The following is an 18,182-nucleotide window of genomic DNA, read 5'->3' on the forward strand; positions in this document are numbered from 1 at the left end:
TTAGTGTAAGCAGAGTTAAGACAGATGATACCAAGACAGAAACAAAACTAAGGCTTGGCTTGAGATGTCCCCAAGATGCATTTAATTGGTGGGCAAGTTTCTCCAGAAACACAAGATCCCATTCCTTAGCAAAACTATTGCAGAAGTGATGCTTCAAGATGGGAAACCTTCAGTCTTGAGCAGGTACCTTAGTTCCCATTCCCCGTATTAAGAACTTAAGCCCAGGAGATTTACATTTTGAAGTTGCATCGCTGACACATGAAAATTGTATTCCCACTTCCCATCCAGTTCGAATATAAAATCAAGACACTGGGGGCACACTGGCAGCAATATACCCATTCTCTGTCCTGTTGCAAGCAGATCTTCGTTAATAATTGCAGATTCATTGCAGCAATGACGTTTCTGTACAACCAGGGTTGTGTTTATTTAAAAGCATTTATAAACCGCTTAATATTTTAAAAATCTCTTAAGCGGTTATACAAGCTGCTACAATTCTGCAGAAGTGTAAAACAGAAGTTGCAGCACACGGTACAGGGTTCAGATTTCAGCTTGCCAAGAAACTCATTTCTAGCCCTCAGTTCCTAGCCCTTAAGGTTGAAAGTAGAGGAATTCAATGTAGAGCTAAGCGGATGGCCTGGCCTGCCCCTCTCCTGAACAGTGTCCCGACGCCCTTAGCCAACATGCAGTGTGCCGGGGGGGGGGGGGGGAGGACTCTGCTGTGCCAGGAGAAGTCCTTGTGCAGGATGAATCCCATCACATTCTTGTGAGCATGGGGAGTGCCCTCAAAAGCTACTAAAATTTCCATTTCAGGGGTGGGGCTTGGGTGCCCTGCACAGCTTCTTGCCATTGTCCCTTGATTAGGTTATGCAGAATTATTGTACAACAGTAACGCATTACAGAGTCAAACAAAATAGGTTGTATCATTTAAATTCACATCACTGATGCAGAAGCCACCCTTTTCTCGGCTCAGAATCCGAGTTAAGCTTGTTGCTGTTTTGGTACTTAGGGCAGCTATTGGACACCAAGAAGGAAAAATGACAGCAACTATACAACACAGCTCTGTTCAACAAAAAATATGCAACCTGCACTATACTGTTCTATAGATTCTCAAAGGTAAGAACCATCTCCCCCGGCCAAGGACAGGTTACTTCAGCATTCTGGTGTTTCAATTCACATGCACGACTCACCCCACTAATGGGTGCAGCTGTCATCACCTTACCTTATCAGACCAAGGCAGCAGAGGTCTATAGGTTGTCCTGCTCCACCACTTGCTGAATGTAAAAAAAAAAAAAGCTAAACTTCACTGTCAAAGCTGCAGCGCCCAATGGGAGGCTCCATATGATCCAGAGAGATCAAAATCTCCACAACTGCTTAGTGTTATTCAGGTTGGGGGTTTAGTGCTAAGATGAAGATACACCACTTACATTAAAAATCTAATTGAATGCAGGGGAGGGGGGTAGTTAAGGTAACTTGAGTTTTATTTAGCATCCAATTTCTGGGACGTTAAAGAACTATAATTTGTCCTGGACAACAGAAGAAAAATAGGCTGTGCTTACAGATTGTTTTCTGCCATATTCTTTCTTCAGGACCACTGTTTTATTTTTTTGCCCACTCTATTACACGGGATGTACATATCAGGTGTTGTTAAAAGGTCAGTGCCTGTACAATACATTCTACAACTGAGCACCACTTTCCTTAACTGAACAGGCAAAGAGAAAGTACACGGAACATCAGCATCTGGCAGTATTTTTCCCAAAAAAAGTGACTAAAATGGGTTTAAGTTGATTAACACTATTAAATCACATCTAATATTTGTTACTACATGATTTCATTACAGCTATACGATACAATTATACAAAATGTGTTAACATCAAAGAATACAACAAAAAAAATTAAGATAGCAAACAAAACCTATATAACTTTTTTTTCTCTTTACAGGAAAATACTTTTGAAGTATGCATGTAACTGCCCATTCTTTTAAAGAAAATCTACTGCAAGCAAAGTTATCAACCTCCAGAAAAAAATCACACATAGCATTACTAAGCATATCCCCAAAAAGTGTACAATATGCACACTTGGAAAATACAAAATTAAAAAATTGTAAGCAACAGGTGAGCTTCATATTTATAACAATGTGAAAAGTCCAATTTTAGCACTGTTGTAGAAAGAACTGTCTTTGATGCAAGTCCATGAACTGTCTTGCCTCCTCCAGGTGGGGCCACGCTTTACAAAAACACCGTACTCTCGAAACCCAAATTATAGAGCAAAATCGAGCATTGCAGCAATGCACCCTTAAAGTTTATTTTGCCACTTTATCAAAAACAAGTCCTTTAGGCGTGTAGGGTTCTTTTTTTGTTTGTTTTTTTAAATTCTTTCCTAGAAACAATATACAAAGGGGAGGCTTATTCATTTTCAACCATTCTCCTGTAAAGTAAGATGCTTTGAGTCCAAGAGCTTTCTTCTTGCAGAGTTTCACTGGTTGTTTTTGGCCTTAGCATGTGTTAAGATGTGAGATTTCAGGTTAGTTGACTGAGCAAACTTCTTATTACAGCCATCAAAAGGGCACACATAGGGCCTGTCTCCAGTATGAATTCGCACATGTGTGCGCAAATTGAAGTCCAGTGAAAAGCGTTTGCCACAACCTTCAAACGTGCACTGTTGAATGAAAACACAGGGCATTAGGAGCATGTCTCAGTAAGACTAATATTTTTGCCTCAAATACTGTGAACATGAAACTATTATTAGTTTGCTCATGGCACGCTGGCACTTTCTAGTCACCATTTCTATACAGTCTCTCATAGGTCACAAGGCAGCGGGCAATCATTTTAAAAATGCAATACAAACATACAATATTCAGAATGAAGCTGAAACTCAAATCCATGGACTTCCATACACAGGATCATATTTGTTGCTGGTTGACTGACTGAATACAAAGAGTGATCACTAATAGTTTCCCGTCACCCTGGAAAACCGTAACAAGTGGGACGCCACATGGTTATGTCCTGGGCCCATTGTTGTTCCAACCTCTTTATAAATGACTTGGGTGAAGGAATTGAGGGGATGCTCATCAAATCTGCAGATGCCACCAAACTGGGAGGGGTAGCCAATGCCACTGAAGACAGAATAGTGATTCAATCAGACCTTTAACAGATTGGAAAACCGAGCCGAAGCTAACAGTGAATTTCAATAGGGACATAGGTAAGGTTTTACACTTAGGCAGGAAGAACCAACTGTACAGATATAGGATGGTGGACACTTGGCTTGCCTGGAGTACTTGTGAAAAAGATCTAGGACTATTAGTAGACAAGCTTAACATGAGTCAACTGTGTGATGCAGCAGCAAAAAAAGCTAATGCTATTCTAGGCTGCATCAACCGAAGTGTAGTATCCAGATCAAGGGAAGTAATAGTACTGCTCTATTCTGCCTTGGCTAGTCCACACCTGGGGTACTGTGTGCAATTCTGAGCAACACAATTTAAGGATGTTGACAAGCTGGAACATGTGCAGAGGAGGGCAACTAAGATGATCAAGGGCCTAGAAGCCAAGCCTTATGAGGAATGGTTGAAGGAGCTAGGACTAGATGACCCTCAGAATCCCTTCCAACTCTACAATGCATACAATCATACAAAGTATGATTCTATACCTCGTGACATGAATTTACTAGCAGTAAGATATCTCAAGAAAAAGCTTTACATTTCTATAGCAGTTAAGTGGTAGTCCAGGTAACATTACATAAGCCTATAAGCAGTTCTTGGTATCCTTCAAGCACCACCTTTACTCTTTAATCCACATTTCCCCAGGAAAATACATTATAAATGTACACCAATTAACCACGACGTTACATTAAAAAAATTACTGCAAATGGCAGGCTTCCCAGCCAAGAACTTAGGAATCCCATGGACATGAAGAATTCACCCATTCCTTCCTATAAATGCTATGGTGCAATGCCTGTGTTATCTGAACAGTTCAGCAGGCATAACAAGCAAAATACGTATCTGGAGGATAAAGACTATGATCACTTTATCCACTGAAATCAAAGTTGGCATTCACTATCTTGTTTCTATGCACGGCTTCATTCATAGCCCTCTTGCACGATTTTTGCCAACGAAAGGCTGAGGAACATTTGATGAAGAGGCATGTCTTCAACAACATGGCAAAAGTCAATTCTTGATTGCTTTATATAAAGGACGGTGAATAACAGCCATGGCAAACTACTACTACTGAGAGGTAAAACAACAGTTCTAAGAGCACCAGCTTTCACAACAGGAACAGAATTTCTCCACTGTCTAGATGTCTGTTTATTGCTCCTATTACAAAAGTTTGCATACAAGCACATTCTAAAAACCTCAAGGAGAAAAAACACACATACAATTTGTTTATGATGTTGTCCAGTTTGTACATCTTGAGCTGGCAAACTAGACAGTATGACTTATCAGTGAAAGACATCCCACACCTATATAACCTCTGAGGCCTGGCCTGTAGTGGGAAAATGCAGCATGTCAGGAAAGGGAGAAACAGTTCTCAATATATTGCACTCCATCTACATCAACAGCTTGCAAGTGCTCCAATAATTAAGTCTCTGACAATGATGAAGTGTGCAGCCAGCAAATGAAATGCTTTTTGGGGGGGGGGGGGAGTGAGTGAATGTAATTACATTTTGCTAGGTATATTTTGCCTAGCAGCTATTAAGTCTGCTGCTTGTTATAAGACCTGATCTCAAACCTCCTGGTAACTGTGGAAAGATAGCATCATGAATGACCCAACAAGACAGGATAGGAAAAGATTTAGTGTGAAATGCCTGTTGGGCAGTTGCTTGAATTATTCTCTATCCACACATTTAGATTATTTCCAGCCCTTTGACTGGTGTTACCTAATTTTATCTGAGAACAGGTACCTTCGGGTTTTTTGAGCCTCAGAATGATCTCTACGTGCAGCATAAATGTCTACCAAAAGTATTTTGGGGAAAAAAGTTACCTGAAAGGGCTTCTCTCCAGTATGAACTAGCTGGTGCCGCTTTAGTTTTGAGCTCTCCACAAAGGCCTTGCCGCATTCCGCACAGACGTGTACTCGAGGCCCGTGAGTGTGCAGATGCTTCCGCATGGCAGAGTTGTCCCTGAACATCTTTGTGCAGCCCTTCGAGAGAATACAAAGAAGGCCCATCAGTGGACTGTATTACAGCTAGAATTTCCAGGTGCTCTACTAAAACACATTCAGCCTCTTCACTTTTTTTGCCAAGTCATTTTCAGTTTTTTTATTTTTTAAATACATGAGCTGCTTTCCCTTTTTCCTAGATTCCATGGCCCTTCTACTTCCCATCAGCAGAAACAATACTTTAATACAATACAAAATGTATGCAACTTTCTTCATACTTTAATTTTTAAAAGGAACAGAGAAGCAGTCTTTATAAGCATGAACTCTGAAGTTAAAAAGCATTTTGTTGACTATCAGGCTATCAGCAATCATAATATTTTACTCACTTTATGAGGACAGGCTATCGTTCTTGGAGCATCATCTTCTTTGATTTTTCTTGGCTTCATTCTTGCAAAGAAAAGCACAACAGCATTGATCAGTGAAAAGGAAATATATTCTTATTTGCTTTGTATTAACAAAGTAATCTTCTGACATAAACCAACTGTATCGTATTGCAGTTGTGATGGCAAAGTCTCAAACTGACTGGCTGAGCTGGTGTGACGGCATGAAATATTCCACTGTCCAGGAAACTAAACAGTTTACAGTTCAACTTCTGTGAGGGAGGGGAAGCTGTTATTTTGGCTGGGAATAAAACCTCAAAGAAACAGGGTTAGGAAGTGAGAAGAGGTGCTGGGACTGGCCCTATCTCTGCACATTTAAGGATATGGAGCCCAGAGGGGGAAGGCTGGAGGCAAGATGGAATAGAGAATGGACTCTGAACAGGAATCTGGAAACTTGAGGAATATGGCAGGCAAGCCAGAGAATTTATTCCAGAATGACCTAATCAGAGAGAGAACTCTGAAAAAATTTCACAGCAATTACGAGAGTGTCTATGGTGAGGAAGAAAAACCACAGCGTGATGGAAGCTAGTCAAGGGTGACTAAAGGAAATGCCTGTAAGATCAAGATCCTGAGGGGGTAACCCACCAGCGTGACCTGCTCTCACTGTGGCATGAACTGGGAGGCTTTAAACTACACAATAAAGGGTATCCTCACACTCACAATTCCTATCTCAGTGACTGAGCTCTTATGCCAGAAAGATCATTTCTCATTATCTGATAATTATGAATGAGAACAATGGAATAATGTTTTTACTAGAAAAACAATTCTCTTACCACTTACCTTGCAAATTCAGCCAGCTGTTTAGGGTCGGAAAGATCGATGCCAGGTATTCCTCCAGGTGGTAGCTTCTTTCCTGTCATGTATTCAGAGTAGTCTGGAGGGGAGTTCTCACCAATGATCTGCTCTTCCACCACAGTCTCATGGTCAATGTCTTTTTTGTCATCTGAAATGATTAGAGCAAACTGAATTTTGATTTAACATCCTCGAAGGACACCACCGTTGGCTAGGCTTGTACCTTAGCACAACCTCCCCCACCCTTAGCACTAGCAAACATCCCTCAAGCTACTTCCATATGCAGGGTCAAAAAGGTAATAAAATGCATTAGCAAATGGTCATTTGCTTACAAATCTGTACTTTACGGAACCCTCTGCCCTCCGCCCCAGTACTAAGCACTAGCTTTATAGAACATGCAATTATTTCCTATTTCAAATGAATACAATGCTAAATTCAATGTATGATGAGTTGTAACTATAAATATATACACTGGCAACTCTGCCAATTTCAGCTTAATTTAGCAACAGCATGATCAATAAGGTGGCAATTAACTTCTATTTTCTTTTAATAATAATTCCCTCTTAAATAAAGAGGAATTCGGAATTTTTAATTCTAAAGAACTGAATTCTTCAACTGCCAATTCCTTGCTAGAAAAATAATCCACAACCCAACAAAGATATGAACAGCAGGCAGGGCACATATGCTAACTGAACATTTTGGATAATCAAAATCTGTTGCCATAGCTTGTTATAAGGTGTTTGACAGTTTCTATATTTCATTATCAATTCATTTTCTTCCTTTTTAAACTACCAAAAGCACAGCACAAACAAAGCAATCCTAAGGGCAAAGGGAGAGAGAGAGACTGTGGTGGAGGAAGCCCCTTTGTCCTATAGGCAGGACAGAAAAGGGCAAGTGATTCCCCCTGCCCCCCCCATTTTGCCTTTAATGGCTGCTTGTCCTTTTAAAACCCTTTCCTTCCCACTGCTTCCAGTGAGAGGGTGCGATGGGGGATTGGGAGGATCCTAAAGATCCACAGTAGCCACCCCCAACCCAGAATGCCTCCTTTTTGTCCTCTCTGCTGTCCTACTTCCTTGACAGCTCCATTTGCCAAAGTGCAGCTGAGAACCAACAAGAAGTTCCAAGCATCTCCAAGGATCCCAGAATTGCTGTGCAGGTTTGGAAATGAATGAGAACTGAATGAGCCAGGATTGATCATGGAGATTGCACGGCAGGTACAGTGCTTCCTGCAGCAGTGAACAAGGTCTTGTGATTCCTGCCTGCTATTGTGAGTCTTTGAAATAACATGGTCTGTCCAAACAAGTACATATTTGTGCCTGCTCTTGAATGCTGGGCAGATCATCTGTATCTCGAAACTAATTTGTGCTGTGGCTGCTGTAGACACCCACTTCTTCAGGGGAAGCATCAGAATCTGGCAAAAAGCCTTCACATCTTGTCAATGTGTACATCAGGCTTTCGGTCCTGATGTCTGTTGACATGGGCGAAGGCTTGCAAAGGTGTCTGGCGAGAAGAAAAGCCTGCTAGTTAAAGCTGTCCAGCAACGCCTCTGTCCCTTCTGCTATTGCAGGTATCAAAGACCAGACAAGGGCCCTAGATAAGCACTGCAAACTTTTCAAATGGTGCAGCGGGTGGTAGGTCCTATTCCACCTTTTGAACCCTCCCCTCAGAAGGTGGCATGGCAGCTCCTGTACTATGCACCAGCTAATCCACTTCTGTAGCCCCAGGTGGACAGATCCATTATCCAGAATCAGAGGGTGGGGTAGCCTAAAGACCCGCTGGCTCACACCCATTTTGATCTGTCCTTCCTGCCTATGAGGGTTAGCACCAACCTAGCAGAGACAGCCTGACTGGGTGGTCAGGCCATCTGGGTGCTCCCCTCCATCACTACCAATAGCAATTGCTCTCCTAGAGGAGCAACCTCTTCCTCTCCTAGGGCTCTCAGAAACTGTGCACAGAATGGATATGGTGTTGAATGCCACCTCCTTTAAACTTAAAACACATATTCAGCCAAAAGCCCACCTCATGACCCACCCTGGCTAGGTAGAGGGGTGGGTGGTGGGGAATGCAATGAAAAGACCCAGGCACCAAGATGGGAAGGACCAGAAACTACATAGGAACTCTCTCCACTCAGAGGATATAGGACGCTAATTTCAATGACCTTGCAAGTGGGAGGGCAGATCTATGCAAGAATTACTGCCTCCACTGAAGAAATTAGCTAGTTTAAACTCCCTGTAAGAAAGAATAGTGAATAGCTCTACCCATAACACTATCCAAAAATAATATTTGCATGTAAGAAATGAATAAGCCATATGCTAATTTGTCAAATATCTGCTGCAAAGGGGGAAATTCATGAATTGATCCCATTATTTTAGTTTCCACATAAGCTAACAAGGAGAGGTATCAAGAATAGCTCACCCTTGAAAATTCTTCCTAGTGAAACACCAAACTAAGGCCCGGGGGCCAGATCCGGCCCAATTGCCTTCTCAATCCGGCCCACGGACGGTCTATGAATCAGTGTGTTTTTACATGAGTAGAATGTGTGCTTTTATTTAAAATGCATCTCTGGGTTATTTGTGGGGCATAGGAATTTGTTCATTTCACACACACCCCCGAAAAGAAAATATAGTCCAGCCCACCACATGGTCTGAGGGACGGTGGACTGGCCCACAGCTGAAAAAGGTTGCTGATCCCTCACCTATACAGATCTTTCGTTCTTTGTGAATGCCACCACTAGCTCTAAATTTAATTTTCAAGTAGCGGTTCAATGAAGGTTTCTTAGGAATTCCTCCTGAATAGTGTCAAAATCTCAAGAATTCCTATATAACTTTTTATTTTATTTTTTACACTTCTGGCATTCAAATGTGATCAATGCTCTAGAAAGGTGGATCTGAGTTTATGAACAGAGATGGTAAGTCTGGTTAAAGAATAAGGATTTAAGTAACTAGAAAGCCATGGGAGAAAGAAGCAAAGGTAACCAGCAGCAAGTAAGATTGCAATGCACAGTAAAGAAGATGATGAAATGAGATCGGATATAATGCTGGTCTGCATGCATGTCAGTGCTTCTGAACTTTCACCATAAATCTTATTTGCTCATGTCCCCAATTATGTGTTTAGGATGAATCATTGCTGTTAACTGGGAAAATCATTTTACATTCTGAATTTTTTTTAAAAAGAAATATATATATTAAGTGTTTTCAAGTATCCTGAACTATTGGACTTGGATGAGTTGAATACTCTCTGGTAAAGGAACCCTCAATAATCCTCAATGGATCTGAGGGTGGATGATTATACCTTCAAAGAATGGAGATTAAAGAGCTGCTGTTGCTTTGTTCTTAGGTTTCACAGTGTATGGTTCTAAGACCCTAACTTGACAGATCATCTAATCTAGCAGAAGCAAGCTGTATGCACAATAATATGTGTATATTATCATGCAGAACTGATTACTAGCACTAGCATGGGGAATGCAAGAATTTAAGAACAACACTATTGGATCAGACCAAACACCCATCCAGTCCAGCATTCTGTTCACATAGTGACCACTTCCAAATTTGGGAAACCAAATGAATTATAGCCTCTGTTCTGGTGAACATTTGGTTCATTTATCTTCTGTACATAACAACACCCCAAACTGGCTTGAGCAACCCAAAGATAACAGAGCAGAAAAAATCCAGTAGAACTGATGGATGCAGTCAAGTTTCAGAAGCATAGTCAAGGGCATCAGTGGAAGATTTGGGGCTTAAACGTAACATGATAGGATGCCAGTGGCCACAGGTGTTGTGGCTGAAGACATCGTATTATGCAGATACATGCTGAATTTCTAATAACTAGGATCTAAACTTACATTTCTACTTCTGGGCATTATGACCTAGATCTTACTGCAGTGAATTCTTATTAATGAGATACGCCTGTATCGCTTCAGTTTGCTGAAAACTATACAATGGGGTGGGAGAGAGAAACTAGGCTAAAATGCTTCTCAATGATACCTAGATTTCTATGTGGAAGTAATGCCTAGTTCAGAAGAGAATTGAAACATTCTGGAGTGGCATAGATGTACTACGCTTGTGAAAAAGGAATGGCACATAGGACTGGGGGAACCTGTGGCCCCCCGTAAGTTGTTGGACTCTAGCTCCCATCAGTCCCGAGAGCATGGTCAATAGTCAGGGGTGATGGGAGATGGAGTCCAACAGAGTATACGGGGCCACAACCTACCCCCCCCCCTAGTTTAGAAGATGCTATCTGACAAGGGTCACTGCAATAGGCATGCAATACTTTCCCGCTTACTAACTGAGAGGGATTTCTTAATGGTTTGAGAAATAGCATTGTGCTATAATGGGACCCTGGAATGTAACTAATTACCCAGAAGGACAACAGAAGGACTTCCCTTAATTTGAAAGCTGCAAGTTATTAAATTGCTTAAGAAGCAACTCTAAAAACTTCAAAATTAAAAGTCATTTGAGAGCAAGTACATGGTATTTGGTGTATTAACACAATTTTTTTAGTAATTCAGGATATTATGCTAGAAACTCTTAGGCTTTCCACGTGCATGAAAAGGGGGGAAGAGAATGCCTAAGAACTGTTTTTGACCTCCACTGTCACAAGTTCAGATAAGGCACAGCATAAATGCAATTATGGAGCAAGTTGAACTGGTTACCAAAACTTGGTTTCCATATCATAAAACACAGGATATGTAAAAAGATGCATTCAAGATTTCAGAAGACGGTACCTGAGAAGATTATGAAGTTTAACCAGTTCAACTATTTGAGCATCTAAAAGGGAGTGCCATTTAATGTATAGTAATGTAACTGAACACATCCTCCTCAAATCCTACCCTATTCAATAACATTCAAATTCAGAACTGGTAGAAGTGTTAAACTTTCCTACAACAATTATTTCTGCAGGAGGGCATTAAATTTCCCTTAAACAAGGCTAAAGGAATATTCTGGGTAGCCAGCCCCAAAACTGAGGGATGCATAGCACTCCTGTTCAGAACTTGGGAGAATCCAAAAGAGGAGAATAATAGCACAAAGACGATATAATACTAGGTAAAGAGGTGGCTGAAAGATAGCATGAAAAATTCTTCTAACTTTGTACAAACTGTTAAAAGTTTGATCTGAGCCTTTTTGTGTTTAATCATCATACTATATTATTTCAGACATATCCCACTGTTAAGAGTGTATGGCATATATGGATAATTCAATTATGCTACTTCTGTTAAGCACACCTTGAACTAGTGGTCTGTAAAGTGCCTAAAAGGAGCAAGCACAATATTGTGATCAAACAGGGCAGGTACTCAATTAAATTATATAAGCAGGCTGATGGACTTCAAGAGCTATCAAGGCTTCAGAGCACCACAGAAAATAATGGGTGTATATACATATTACATTTCAGCAGAAAAGGCTATTGCATTATTTATACAAGGTCAAAACAAGCCTGGATTAATGCACTGATTTTGATTCAGAAACAGAGAGAATTGAGCCCATAACTAACAGAGTTCATTTAGGCCATCAATATCAGTAGCTTCAGACACCTTACTAGATGCCTGAAAATCCAAGCTCAATGCAGCTAATTGATCTTTGACTTTCGGCACCTCTGGCAATAGCTTCTGCATCATGTAATATTTGATAAAGCTGCTTAACATAAGCACAAAGCATATAGGACTACAATCTGCACTAGAAAGTAAGCCCCATTTATATCAGTAGTACTTGCTTCTAAGAAAGCATGGGTATGTCACTGCAGAAATTATCCATTTAACATATCAGGTTCCGTGAACCACTTATGAAACTCAATTACTTGAAAATTTATCAGCATGGTCAATAAAGTGATATGGCTATGAAAATATCATTTTAGATTGTCACAGAATGCCACTTGCTCAGTTTCTCTGAAGTACCAGAGGACAAGATAACCAATAGTGAAGGGGACTGGAAATTTTTAAAAACACTGAATAAAATCTGTTCTGGGGTAGTTTTTAGACAGCACACAGGATTGAGCTATGATGTTCCACATAATCTAATGTGAGTTGCTTCCTAAGAATTACAAGCCTTAGTTCTAAATTAAGTGATTGTGTTTAGCAGTTTGGATTTACAGTAGGCATGCCCAAAGTCTGTTTTGGGGGCCTAATCCGGCCCCTGTGGCAGTTTATTTCCTGGGATAAAATCCTAAAAAACCCTCAACAACTTCAATCCTAAGAAAACTCAACAAACATAGCCCTTCATCAAATCTGGCCCTCTTTGAAAGAAGTTTTGACACCACTGATTTACAGAGAGCACACCAAACACATCTGTCACTGGTCTCTAAGCAATGTAATGATATATTTACTCAATGAAAAAATATCATGTACAAAATTAGTACAGCACAAATGTTATGTAGACTGTATAGTCATAGATTCTGGATTGTGCTCCTGGCTGGCAGTGTTTACAGACAATTACTCTGTCCTGGGGATTATGTTGTGCTGCTATTATTAATAATATACAAAGTTGCCCTTTTAACACCAGGACTTTCTAAAACTATGTATTATCAATGCAGCAATAAGGTAGAAACTCAAGCTAATTCAGAAAATATTTATGTTTCTTTCACTTAACACACTGAAATGTGCATGAACTGTGTTGTGTTTCCCAACCTTGTGCCTCCAGCTGTTTTTGGACTATAATTCCCATCATCCCTTGCCACTAGTCTTGCTAGTCAGGGATGATGGGAGTTGTAGTTCAAAAACAGCTGGAGGCACAAGGTTGGGAAACACTCAGCCAAGCAGGCATATATTGTAAAACACCAGGAGCCAAATTCATACCCATTTTTATGTTTCTATGCAATACTTCAAGGGATCTACTTGCATATAACCTGGGATAGCTCACTCATTAGAGCATGAGACTCTAGTGTGAAACATTCCTGCAATGCAGGGGGTTGGTCTAGATGACCCTCACAGTCCCTTCCAACTCTGCAATTCTATGGATTAGGACACTTAAAAATAAAGGATTAATGGTAGTAGGTTCTCCATTCATTAACACTCTATTTAACTTGAAAAAAGCATTTCAGAACTCTAAAAGTTTCCTCCAGCTGCTACCCTTTTCTATTAACCCATATATACAGGCAGGAACCGCAAGCACTGTTTACTGCGGAGGTTAATTCCCTTGAAACAACATATCCTGGATCTGGAGGCAGGCAGTGTCAATTTCACACACCTGCTGTGTAATGAGAAGAGGTGGCAGCACCTCTTAAGTCAAAAGTCACTCTCTCTGCTGGTCTTCTGCCAGAGATCCAGCTTCCAGGGTCAGAGAGGATCCACCTCCTTCCTTCAGAGCAGATGTCAGTGATCCAGGCGCCTAATTTTAGGCCTCCCTCAGACCCCTCAAGTTATTAAAAACCCCGCTAGATGTCAGCTAAAGAGACTTTTAAGCACCGTGAAAACAGGCTCAGTTTGGGAAACGTGTTTCGTGTAAAAGTGACTCGGTTCTGGTGTTGGAAGGAGGCGGCAACCAGGGCGCTTCCCCGACTTACTGGCAGTAAAACTGCAAGCCGCGCTTCCTGAACAGACCTCTTGTCGGAATTTATTCGGGAGTTTTTATGGGGAGGAGAGGGGGACTTAGCCAAAATCCCGGGAGGAAGGAGAGAAATGAGGAGGAACCAGTCAGGCAAGCGCTACGAAGTCGAGGCGGCTGGCTGGGGAAAGGAAACGGACATGAGGCGGGGCGCAAGGAGGGAAGGAAACGGCTTATCCGTTTTCTTGTGGGGGAAGGAAAGAAGGTTGAGAAGACGACGAAGGGAAAAGCCCAGCAAGGAGGCTGAGGGGAAAAGGGAACGTTTAAAGGTCGCCCCGAGTCTGTCACGGGGTAGAGAATGAAAGGAAGGAGGCTACACGGGGGGAAAGGGGACGGGAACGAGGCAGCTCGAGGAGAGGGAGGCAGGCTGGAAGAGGGGAGGGAAGGGGCCGGCGAGCCCGGCCCGCGCCGCCGCGTGCCTGCGCCGCCTCCCTCCTCCTCCCTCCCTCCCCCTACTGCAGAAACTACGCCATTGCGGCCTAGTCCAGGAGTCACTCAGAGAGCGAGAGGAGATGGGGGGAGGGGAAGGAAAGAGAGCGCGCGCGCACAGGCAGGCGCGCCACCTCGCCTCCCCTCCTCTCTCTCTCTTCCTCTCGGCCGCCATCTTGGCGGGGCCGCCGCCATCTTTCTTTCCCTTTTCCCCCCCGCCGGAGGGAGCCGGGCAATCAGGCAGAGGCAAGCGCAGACCCCGCCATCTTTTCGGGGGAAGCCGCCATACTTGCCCTGGCGAGATGAACATGGCGGCGCCCATCACACACATCCAAACATGGCCTCCCTTCAAAACAAAACGGGGGGAAAGTGCCCGCCGGGCCCGGAGAAGGGCTCCCCGGACCCTGGGGGCCTCCCCGCGCAAGGTGCCGAGCCCCGCCCGGCCGCTCCACTTACCCGAGGCCCACATGGTGACCGAGAACTCCCCCTCCAGGGTCTTGATCTGCACCTGCTTCTGCTCCCATTTCCTGCCGCCGCCGCCCCCTTCGGCCGCGCCGCCACCACCGCCTCCTCCCCCGGCCAGGTAACTCTTCTTGCTGCTCTTCTTGCCGCTGCCGCCGCCACCGCCGCCTTTCTTCACCCGGCCGCCGCCCGAAGAGGAGCCTCCCCCTCCCGAGCCGCCCTTGCTCCCCGCGGCCGCGACGGTGACCAGAGTCTGCTCGATGTACTCGTCCTCTCCGGCCGGGGCCGGCACGGGGATGAGGATCTGGTCCTCGAAGCCGTCGTCTGCCCGCAAGCCGTCCGAGTCGTCTCCGCCGACCACCTCCTCGCGCGTCTGCACCAGGATCACCTCCTGGTGGTGCGGGTGGTGGTGCAGGTGGAGCTGGCCGCCCCCGGCGCCCACGCCGCCTCCGCTGGGGTCGCCGTCGGTGACGAGCGGCTGCAGGGCGATCATGGGCGGGTGGTGGTGATGGTGGTGGTGGTGGTGCCGGCGGTGGGGCGGGTGGTGAGGGCCGCAGTCCTCGCAGCACTCGTCGTCGTCGTCGTCCTCCTCCTCCTCCTCGCCGCCCACCACGGTCGTCTCGATGGTCTCCACCGGGATGGTCTCCACCTCGATCTCGTGCAGCTCCACGATCTCGGCCGGCATCTCCGAGCCGTCCGTGGCGATGTACAAGGTGTCTCCCGAGGCCATGGCGGCGGGCGCAGCGGCGGCGGCCCCGAGCCTAGCGACGGGCCTCGGCTCCGCTCGTCCGCCCGACGCCGGCGGGGCTCAGGCTCCTCTCGCTCGCCTTCCTTCTCCCTCTCCTCCTCCTCCTCCGCGGCCGCCTCCTCCCCCTTCCACACAAACACCAGCTCCTCGCTGGGAGGGAGGGAGGAGGGTGGGAAGCAAGCAGGCAGCAGCCTCCGCCGCCAAATCCCGCCCGCGCCGCCTCGCGAGACTTCCGCCGCTGCGAGAGACAGGCGCCCCGAGCCTCCCTCGCCCGCCATCCAGGCCCGGGGGAGGCCGCGGCTGCCGACGGGACACGCCCCCCGCTCGCGGCCGGGGGGCCAATCGCAGGGCGAAGCTCGACCTCAGGGCTCCGCCCACCACCCAAACCACGCCTCACTCACCAACGGCCAAACAGGCCGGTTGGTCTTCCGCCGCCCCTCGCTTCCCCCCTTCTCGGCGCACAGCCTATCGCGAAGGAGCTCGGCCGCGGGGCCACGCCCACCCACCCGCTCCTCCTCCTCCATCATCTCCCTCTTGGGTTCCAGTCAGCTTGCCGTTGGCTTCTGACGAAGCTTCTCTCGGGTGGGTCGGCCGTTGCTTTCTGCGGCCCCGCCCACTTCTCTGGACAGAGCTGCTCGCGACTGTCATTGGCTGGTTCCGGTTTGCTGGGCCGGTTGGCGCGGCGGCGGCAACTTCGGCGCCTCTCTCTTTTCTGAGGGGTCGGAGTCGGCTCCCTCCGTGGCGGGTGGGAACGTGTCGCCATCCCGGGGGCAGTTTTGAAAAGAGGAACGGGAGGGTGGGGAGACTGCTTCCTGCCCTCTCCATCGGGCGGAGGATTTCCCCAACCTTGGAGGCAAGGGGAGCAAAATGCCGCCTCGCCGTGGCTTCCCTCTCGCCGCTTTGCTTTGCTAATCCGAATCGCGCTTTCGCCGAATCCTGCCGCCGCCTCCGAAAAAGACAAGAAGATGCGGAGCTCTTTCTCACCCGGAGACGCTTCGTCGCCCCCCCCAAACCGCCAGCAGCTGAAACGACACCGCTCCTCTCTCCGGGAGACTGCAGATTTGGCTGGCCGCGATCGCTCCGTTTTGGGAAACGAACTGGTTGCCGTGCTTGCAATTGGATGCTCGGCGCATCGTCTGCAAAAGACGTCGCTGCCTTTCTTTTCCCTTTGGGAACTGAGCTGCCGCTGCCCCGCCGGCATTTCTGGAGAGGTGCCTCTTGTCTAACATGATTTTGCAGCTCAGGGCAACGTGCCTCGCGATCCTATGCAAACCGGGGACGCCTGGGACAAGGTGAAGGACGAATGCATATAATATTCGGAGGCTGGTTTCGGTGGTGCTTGTAAAAGTGCTCCAGTAAATTGTGCTTAAAGAATGTAACCTCTTCCCATTGCTTTTCTTTTCTGCGTCTTGGCTTTTTGGGATTCAGCACCTGAGGAAATGGACTGCGTAGTTTTCATTGATTTGTAAACTGCTCTAGGAAGCTTTTCTGGTTCAAGGGTAAGGTGTAAATGCTTTGAATAAATAAACTTTGCACTCAAGAATGGGTGCAGAAATGGTTGCTTTCCCTCCTCCACTTGTGTTTATTTGGATTACAATATTAATGGTTATGTTAGCGTGAATTCAATTAATGTGTGCTGTTGTGTAAAATGTAATAGTTTATAATTTAATACCCTGCAGCTGCTGCTGGACTCGACTCCCATCACCCCTGATCTTGCTGGCTGGCTCTGATGGGAGTTGGAAGTCCTGTATTTTGAGGTTATATATTCATACTTTAGAATATTTAACTATTTCCCCCCTATGAGATCCAGAGTAATGTTTCCTACATTTCAGGGACACTACTTAGTGTACCTTGTAGAAAATCTCAGTGAACATGGGGGACTTTCTTTTAAAGTACTTTATTTTCTTGTTTAAAAATTGCACACACAACTCATGGAACTTTTATGTGAAACAAGCATACTTTTCAAATGTGTCTTTCAATCTTCCTTCCAAATTATAAATGAAATGTGTCAGGGTGAGGATGATTTAAATTAGGAAAATCTTTTTGTGGCAGAAGGTGTGCTGTGAAGACTGAGTGTTGTGGAGTGTTGTGCATTCACATCAGTTAACTTAGATATGGAGAAGTGAGACTTGTCCTGCCATCACAGCTTACTTTTAGCTTGCGCTAGCTAGAGAAATGAAGGTGAGCTTATAAATGCAGGAGCGTGCCAAGGTCAGACTGACAACAAACTCAATGTATAGTTAATGATGGCTAATGGATTTCAATAAACAGCCTCTGGTCTGTTTGCAAAGGAAGTCCCACTGATACTAGGATAGTGTTCAGGGCAGGCTTAGCACTGAATGCTGAGTGACCAAATTGACTAAATGTCATTGGATTATTAGGGGAAATGCGCTATGCTTTAGTGATAGACAACATAAGTTGGACTATCCTTGTCCAGATGGGGCACAGCTGGGCCACCATCTGAAACTGATGGAAGGCACTCTGCTGCACTGAGGCCATCTGAGCCTCAAGCAACAGCAAGGATTCAGAAGTACCCTGAAGTTGTGTACCCGTTCCTTGAGAGGGAGAATAACCCTATCAAGAGCAGGCAGCCTGCCATCCATCTGGACTAGAGAACTACCCACTAAAAGAGATGCAAAACATGAAGGCTGTAAAACATCACACTAGGCAGAAGAAAAAGAACTGATGC

The 18,182-nt window shown here is 45.1% G+C and overlaps 1 protein-coding gene across 2 annotated transcripts; it reads right to left on the reverse strand.

The window, feature by feature from the left end:
- Window positions 1-394: 394 nt before the first annotated feature.
- YY1 (YY1 transcription factor) lies at window positions 395-15,817 on the reverse strand. Of its 2 annotated transcripts, none has more exons than XM_081924047.1 (5): window positions 14,740-15,817; window positions 6,311-6,473; window positions 5,477-5,537; window positions 4,974-5,132; window positions 395-2,655 (listed from the first exon to the last, which is right to left on the reverse strand). In XM_081924047.1, the coding sequence occupies exons 1-5, from the start codon at window positions 15,473-15,475 to the stop codon at window positions 2,473-2,475; spliced, it is 1,302 nt and encodes a 433-aa protein (XP_081780173.1). In that variant the 5' UTR covers window positions 15,476-15,817; the 3' UTR covers window positions 395-2,472. The 2 variants fall into 2 exon arrangements, with proteins under 2 accessions (XP_081780173.1, XP_081780174.1); XM_081924048.1 differs by having other exon boundaries at window positions 6,311-6,461; window positions 14,740-15,577.
- Between the last annotated feature and the right edge of the window lie 2,365 nt (window positions 15,818-18,182).

Source organism: Podarcis melisellensis, assembly GCF_964234715.1.
Source record: "Podarcis melisellensis genome assembly, chromosome: 1".
Classification (NCBI taxonomy): domain Eukaryota; kingdom Metazoa; phylum Chordata; class Lepidosauria; order Squamata; family Lacertidae; genus Podarcis; species Podarcis melisellensis.